General features: G+C 41.1%; 1 protein-coding gene across 1 annotated transcript in view; it reads right to left on the bottom strand.

Moving 5' to 3' along the window:
• Window positions 1-254: 254 nt before the first annotated feature.
• Window positions 255-8,051, bottom strand: part of LOC147795675 (uncharacterized) — a 32,393-nt gene continuing 24,596 nt past the window's right edge. Inside the window, exons 3-5 of the mRNA XM_087131251.1 lie at window positions 2,928-3,053; window positions 2,173-2,265; window positions 255-1,587 (exon numbers count right to left, since the gene is read on the bottom strand). Of these exons, the coding sequence (XP_086987377.1) occupies window positions 1,415-1,587; window positions 2,173-2,265; window positions 2,928-3,053 (392 nt within the window). The 3' untranslated portion in view covers window positions 255-1,414. The remainder of the gene's footprint in view (window positions 1,588-2,172; window positions 2,266-2,927; window positions 3,054-8,051) is intronic.

Genomic DNA, 8,051 nt, shown 5'->3' on the forward strand with positions numbered 1-8,051 from the left:
GCGAGTTCACATGTAATGTGCCAGTCACCTACAAGCAGGTATCTGGGAGCGCAGTGCTGTTGCTGCAGCGAAGAGACTTCACGTTTTGACCATGTACGGTTTTAGGTATAGTCATCGAAGCCTTCACCACACCCTAGTCGGTGCCTTTCTCCTGTACCCTAATTAAGTAAACGGCGATGATATGTTGCTGCGAAGTGTTTGCTGGATGAATTCAAAATGACAACAATATGGAACAGAAGAAAGTGCACTTCTGATTTGCATCTCGTTGTATTTATTGTTTTATTAATATTCTTTATCTACTTCTCAAAGGATCCAATGTGTCTCTTAAATTGCACCCGACAACTTCTTGCTCTCTTGCTGTTAACAGCCATACCCAAACAATATACTATACTATATATATAATTGCATACTGACTTAAGGCTTAATGTGCTCGTTTCCCACAGCAAACTGATTGAAGATATTGTGGAAATACACGACTTGAGTCTGAAATATCTGTTATATTCCTGTTTTGATGCTATTGTAGCAAAGGGGAAGGTGACAGGAGTGCAAAGAAATGAAAATTGTTACGACTGTTAGGCTAGGATAAACTTGGAGACTGTTAATGGCAGCCTGTCAGTAGTTGAAAAACTATGATTGGCAGTCTTTTTCAAAATAAATAGTAATCATGGTCAGAGTTGTTACACTAAATAATAAATGGTGTCAAACATCAATTAAAAATGTCCAACCCTCTGGCTTGAGTCTGTGGCGTACCTACTGGGAACGGGTGCCCCCACCGGATGCTTGTGCCCCAGTCCCCCATAAGAAATTTGTGATTTTTCCTAACGTTCGCTATCACTTTGTGCATTTGATTCAGAAATAGTTGCCAGTGGTGAAATATTGATAACTTTGACACTTCATACAAATTGGAAAAGATTTTTTGAACAAGGGGATTAATTAAACTTGAAAGTTTTGCTGTTTAACGGCTACTGACGTGTATTTATAGCAGGGATGGTTAATTTAGGCGTAGTTTCTTAGGTACAAGTTAACTCTCTGCTGAGTAGCTGTAAAGACTACTTAAAACTCTTTATGAAATTTATTTTTTGTTACCCTCACCGGGAAAGTTTTGCTGGAATTCAAATTGGCATATATGTGAAGGGTTGCTCCAGATATTGTTTATCGTGCTGACAATCATTAATTTTGAAAACTACAGTGCATAATATTCAGCTAACGATAGTCTGAATCAACATTTTCTTTAGAAAGATTTTGCTTTGTGCAAGTTTTATAGAAATACTTTAACTATAGCATACAAGCTTTGTGTCGGTTATACTTTAACAGACTTGAGAAGCAAAACATGCAGGTTAGTCTAAAACAATTTTGATGGAATAATTAAAATTGAAGTGTTTTCTCTAACGGTTGGTTAGTTAGGTCAACCTCTTTAGAAGTCAATGCATCCCAGACGAACATCCAATAGAGTCTTAAAAGGGATACGGACTTCGAAATTAACGCATGCATGGAAGCCGTTTCTCCATTGGACTTCATGGAAGTCAAGGCAGACTTTAGCCACTCTTATCTTAGGGACGCCTATGCAAATGGCCGGTGGTTCACGGGCTGAAATTGAAGTTAAATTAATTTAGTTTAGTCATAAATCGATGAACCCAGTTAATGCAAACAAGTTTAATTATGTACATATTTGTCAGTACCTAAAATCAGCTATTAAAATAACTGAGCAAATTGAAAAACAATCTTAAGTACATTATTTTTGACATAAACATTGTTTGATGACGAGATTATAAGTCAGGACGAGATAATAATGTCAAAAAGTCGGGTTAAAATTTGTCTCTCTGTGTTCTTTACTACATTGCACTGTCTTTCATGAAAGGGGGCTCGTTTTTTCCAGCACTGGTATGTATGCCAACCGGGGATCAAATATTTGAATTTTGACAGTGATTGCCATGACAGTAAGAATGACAACTTGCACCTCCCAGATACATTGTATTGTAAATTTTATTCAAGAAAGATAAAAATCCCTAAACGGTAAAATTCTACCTTCAATAACCCCCGCTTGAACCTGTGTGGGTATTGATAGGAAGAGCTACAGTAGTGGCATCCCTGACATTTAATCGTTTACTTTGTTTCATTGAAAAAAAATCCAGCACAAGGCATCTAACAATCCAAGATTTATCCAAGTCTTACCTGACACCTCTTTGTCGTAAATTATTCTACGGGCTGCAGTTATTTTGAGGTGAAGACCATATACCTTCTTAAGAACCTGGACGAAAGCGCAAGCTTGAATGAAATTGAAGATAAAAAACCCTCTTCACCCCATGAACCGCAAATAAGACATAAGAAACCCAAGGGGCAAATCTTTATTCAGAATGGTGAAGGATAAAAAAGAGATTACACTTTGATTATAGCAACTGGGCAATACACTCGAACCACTTACATATAATAGGTCAAACTTAATTTTTTTCATAAAAAACAACCGTTACAAAAATGAAGCAAACATCCAATAAACCATGTCTTTTACAGTCAGCGGATTTTGCTTTCCAGACGGTTCCTCTAAGGTCAGCGATGTCCATAGAATTTTGGGTATTCAGGCTAAAGCATGACCAATATAACGAGAAATGCAGATCGACCTTATGACCAATCGAGATAAAGTATCACTACAAACGAAAGTTAGTCTCACAGACACAATTGACATTAGAACTGATTGTAAGAATTGGATTTGGCTCACCGTCTTTTGTATATATTAAACAGCAAACCAAGCCAAAAGGAGGAATGTGAACCAAGACGTCCATATCCATGCAAAAAGGATTTCAGCATATAAGACGGTTTGCTTAGCACGGAAACGACTAGTTTTTAAACTTTATGTTATGAAATCGTTGGCTCAATATTCTCATTTCTTTATAGCACCAAGTTATGGGTAAAATATTCCAAGCAAGCCTTACCACTGACAGTGTGGCGTTTCCAGAAGACCTTGAAAGAGAGTGTGGTGCAGCACTCAGCTGAGAGTGCTTCTCTAGATAGCGTGCATTTACCTGTAACTCCTTCACCCCTGACTTCTGACGCACTAACTACAAATCATAACAAGAAGAATTTACGTGAAAGTTGGACTGCTGTCAAATGTACAATTTGGGAATTGGAACTTACAGATAAAACATGCCTGGAAGTTTGTAATGTACGTCTGTTGGAGCCCCATGCAATTCAAATTGCAGGGCCAGGTCATGTGCACAAAAGGGAGGATATGTTGCCCAGCATTAATGAAAGCATTGCACCACAACTGTAGGTTAACTTTAGAAACCACCAGGGATATTATGTATTTAATGAGATCAGGAAAAGAAACGGCAAAAAAAGTTAAAGGTCTTCTGTATTTTGGACATGTTCAACCGCTCTCCCGGTTTATTCACTTTTGCTTCTGAGCCCGCACTCTTGAACTTTCTCGTATCGAACCTTTAGAAATCATAACTCCTTATAACCAAGATTAATTGGCATACTGAAAGTTTATGTTAGTTGTCAATCACGCCTTTGTAAAATGATTTACAGTGTAAGACAAACTGTTACAAGTCTGTCTTTTGTTTGGGGGTTTTGAGAAAGAGGCGTGTTCAGCTGGAAGAATATTGTTTACAGGCGACTATTGTTGGTTGAGACTGCACTCAAACCAAGCTTAGTTTGCAAAGTTCAAAGTGGGGGTACGGGGCGACAAGCGAGTTTAGGTAGACCTGTGCATACTTGGGGCGTAACAGAAACTACCTTCTGTAGATGGTAGAGTCTCACATTACTCGGACACTCTCGATAGAAGCGACATTAAATTGATTGTGCACGGACCATCGGTAGCGATGGTCCGTGTACAAACCAGAATGGACCAATAAGGAAACAGCGCCCATGGCTTGTGTACTGCCAGAACGTAGCCAATAAGAGTGCACATGCACAGCGGGGGGAGCTTTACCACAGGGTTTTTACGACGGCATGTTGTTTCGTGATTTACCACTGATTGACCTTCCAAGCTTTATACAAGCAGTTGGTGGTTGGGCATGTGCTATTTCACCGAACAGCTCCATTGATATACATGTACACAGTAGTACAGTACAGTACATGTACACGTTGTAATAATTTATCCGTCTGGGAAAGCTTTCTGCAGGTCATACTTCCCAAATTATGTAGAGGTCTACTGCGTGTGTAATAAATAGTGTACATGTACACGTAGACGACACAAGAAAACGATGTTCTAACATGCTGTCGTTTCCCTTCTGGCAAGAGAACTTCGGGGCTTACAGAGTCAATGATACAGTTTTTATTGACTCCAAGAAAGCTCTTCGTTATCTGGGACAAGATAACCGAAGAAAAAACAAGGGTTGGGGTCCGTTCGAAAAGTTTCTGGCTAAACAAGACCTTAATGTACAGAACCATATTATCAAATCTGGCAATTACAGGAAAGCTTTGTCCATTGAGGCATTTCTTGCCCTTCTGTTTGGTGGAGCTCCACTTCAAGATCGCGAGGGTGTTGTGAACGAAGAGGGAAAGGCACAAATTGTTAGACAAATTGCGTGGCTAAGAGGGCAGTGTGTTCAGTCTCTGATAGGAGGATTCCCTCCCGTTGATGATGGGGTCGATGGCGAACGTGCGGTCAGAGTTGAAGTGAGTGATGAAGATGATGAGGACATAGGTCATAATAATGAACTTCAAGACAATGAGGTAGAAATAAACGAAGAAGAAGCTGGTCAGCCCGAGCAAAACGGGCAGAATCGCACCGGGAGGCGTACTCTATCCTCCGTGACACTCAAAGCTCGTGCAGAAGCCCGATCTCAAGAACATGGGCGGGCAAAGGCTTTCAGAACTCTTAGAAAACGAGTCTACGCACAAGAAAAGGAAATTGCTAACATAGCGGCAAAGGTGCACAATGGGGGGAAGGAAGACTTTAGTTTGGCATTGGCGATGAGCGTAAAGGAAGGTACACAAAGGCTTGAGGGCGCAGACCAACATTGGAACGGCAAACTGTACACAGATGATGTCATTGATATTTTAAAAAACATTAAAGTGAAATCGAATGGTACTAATTCAAGCTTATACGAAGAACTGGTAAATGTTCACGCCTCGCGCCGTTTCTATGTGGCAGCTGAAAAGATACTACTCATGACGGACACCATGAGCACTGAAGAAATCTTTAGTCATTTACGAAGAAGTATGCCTGGATTTTTTGCCCCAGAAAGGGAAACGAGACGGCTAAAAGCAACGATTAATTCTAAAATGAAAGTGCTAAATCCTCAAAAGACGGCAACAGGAATGTCCATCGACCCTTGGCAACTCAGGCAATGCCTTCTATATCTGTACCACTGGCTTGGTCAAGAAGAGTGGTGGCGGCTCTTTGGTGATGCTAGCAAGTTAGGAAGGGAGCAAACCTGTCTGATAGGCCTCACTTGCATCAACAACTCGCAGGTTCTAAATGGTGTGAAACTTCATAGTCCAAAAGAGGTATGGATGACCAACCTTTTTTTTCTTAAAGATACACGGCCCAATCTGGAGGCGAATCTGGGTGAGCAAGGAGGACGGCTTGGGGAGTTTGTGGAGTCCATGAAGTCAATGGGACACGGTGTGTACCTTTCGGCCGATTCAATGTTTTGTGATGCGGTGTTTGGGGGTAAACTTGGTCCAACCACATCAGACGGATGGAATCTTTTCATGTTCATGAATACAGCAGACAAAGGGAAATTCGATCTGTTGACAGGAAGACGATCAGACTTAAGACTCTCACTGGATCGCACACACGAAGACAGACTTCTGCCCATTGATACGGACCACGTCGCTGTCGACCCAAATCATGCAATATCGCGAATTGTCGAGAAGCTCATAAAACTTCTCGTACACAGCATTTCAGATATCGCATCGCATGCGTCTGCCAGAGAAGGTAAGCGGCAAAGGGTACTTGCTCTGCGTAATCTAATTTCCAACATTGCCGAACGTGACGTCCACCGTGGCAAAGAGGGTGTATTTACCCTTCAGTTTGATGACAACGGAGACATACGGGATTTTACCTTAAATACCACAAGTGCGGAAGTCATCCTAGCACCCCCATCGGAGTTTGGGGGTGAAATACATTATTCGGATATTCTGGATAATGTCCTTCCCGACGTCGAGTATATCCAACCACTTCCACAAGACATCGTGGCTCTTCTTGGCCTGAACCAGCAAACGGTCACACACAAAAGCCTAATTCAGATGACCCATCTTCACTTATGGGAGATGTATAAATTACTTACAATAGACCCCGTTACTCTGACAGCACCCCACGATGATCTGCACAACAAGAATGAAGACAACTTCACATTCGGTCTTTCTGCAAACGATATTGTATCCTATCGAAACCACGCAGACATATTCCACCGTTTGATGTGCTTCACGTATGGTCCCAGTAACCTAACTCCGTACATGATGAAACTCATCGACGTCGTGCCAATACTGTTGGAGAATTTCCCTTTTCATTCCATGATGAGGCTAGCGACAGAAGCCGGTGAGCACCGGCATTACTTGAACATGACATATTTTTATCAACACACTTTGAGAGGTGGCGGTAAAAACAGACCCACAGTTTTGCAAGCTCTCTTCGAATGGCAGTGGAGATGTCTTTGGCATCGTATCAGGGATTGTCCATCTGAAATTGTTGTGGCTTTTGATGAGTTTGTTGAAAACCAGTTGACAATGAGTGATGTTGATGAAGAGAGTCACAGCGATGGAGAAAGCCAACCTTTGAGTATGGCCGAAGATCAAGCATCTGAAGACGGCACTGGAAATGAAGACGCACTGCAGACGAAGAGCATTCTAGCTAACCAAATGTTCGTCCTTGCTGGCAAGCTGAGTGCTTCCCAGGATACAGTATCTTCTGAGATAAGACGCCTTGGTGGAAGGGTATGGAGAGGTAGCACGTTGCCAGATGAAAGAATTCCTTTAAGATGGATAGTTGTGTCATCTCAAGCTGAGTGCAATAAGGATCCACGACACGTTGCACATAACCTTGCAGAAGGTTTTCGGAGGGGGTGGATTGTTATATCCGATGACTACTTTAACCACTGTGCCAGAGTTGGCCATGATATAGGTGTCGATAACTACCAACTTGACACGCAAAAACTAAAGGATGCTCCGCCACAACTGCTCCAATCACTGAAGAATCTACCTGCCCCCGGTGACATCACAGAGAGAAGAAACAGACGGTAATAAATGTACACGTGTCATAAAAATGTCATTCTAAAATATAGTAAAAATGAAGTTTGATCAAGCAACAATCTTGCTATGATTTTAGTTCATTGAGAAATCCATTTGACGTTGACGATGATGCTTAAAAAAGCACCGTTTCTCGTCTCATATATGTGAACTCGTAACATGTCAATCCAATAATACGAAATCTCGAGACCACGGCTTAAAGTCGCCGTTATCAAAATATTAGCGTTAAACGTTAACAAAATGTACGCGAACTGTTGATAAATTTAGCATGTTATAGTTTCAAGGGAGACTTAACAGTGTCATTACAGAAATGAATGTCCTGTTTCAGGATCTCGGCGTTAACCAGGCTAAAGCGCCAACTGAAAAAGAGACCGGGAGTAGTCCAACCATGTCAACCACATAGACAAGTGTTGAGAGAGAATAATCAACGAAGACCGGCGAGATTACCTACGGGATTTAATGTCTTCAAGAAGGCCAAGTTTCAGCATGTATCCTAGATCTGTTATTATTGGATCCTTTGTCGATTCTATTCATTTAAACATAAAACGCATGCAAATAATTACTTGTGTTTCGTTCAAATTTTACTGGACTAGGGTAATTATTGGAGTATATGGTGTAGTCCTCAATATCCGAACTATGGCATACCATAGCCGATATGACAACTACACAAATACACTCATCTTCCAATAGTGCTGGGTTGTGAAAGGTGCATGTACATGTTAATTTCGGCCAAACTATTCAACATAAATGTGATGAATATTTACACTGTGTGAAGGATATACTAGTACCGTGTACTGTTTTTCAAATTTACGTTTCTTCATTCTGAAATTGTCGAATGTACTGATGTCCATATTTGAATT

The sequence above is a fragment of the Acanthaster planci genome, linkage group LG21, assembly GCF_054643075.1.
Source record: "Acanthaster planci isolate LZ-2023a linkage group LG21, COTS_SCS, whole genome shotgun sequence".
Lineage (NCBI taxonomy): Eukaryota > Metazoa > Echinodermata > Asteroidea > Valvatida > Acanthasteridae > Acanthaster > Acanthaster planci.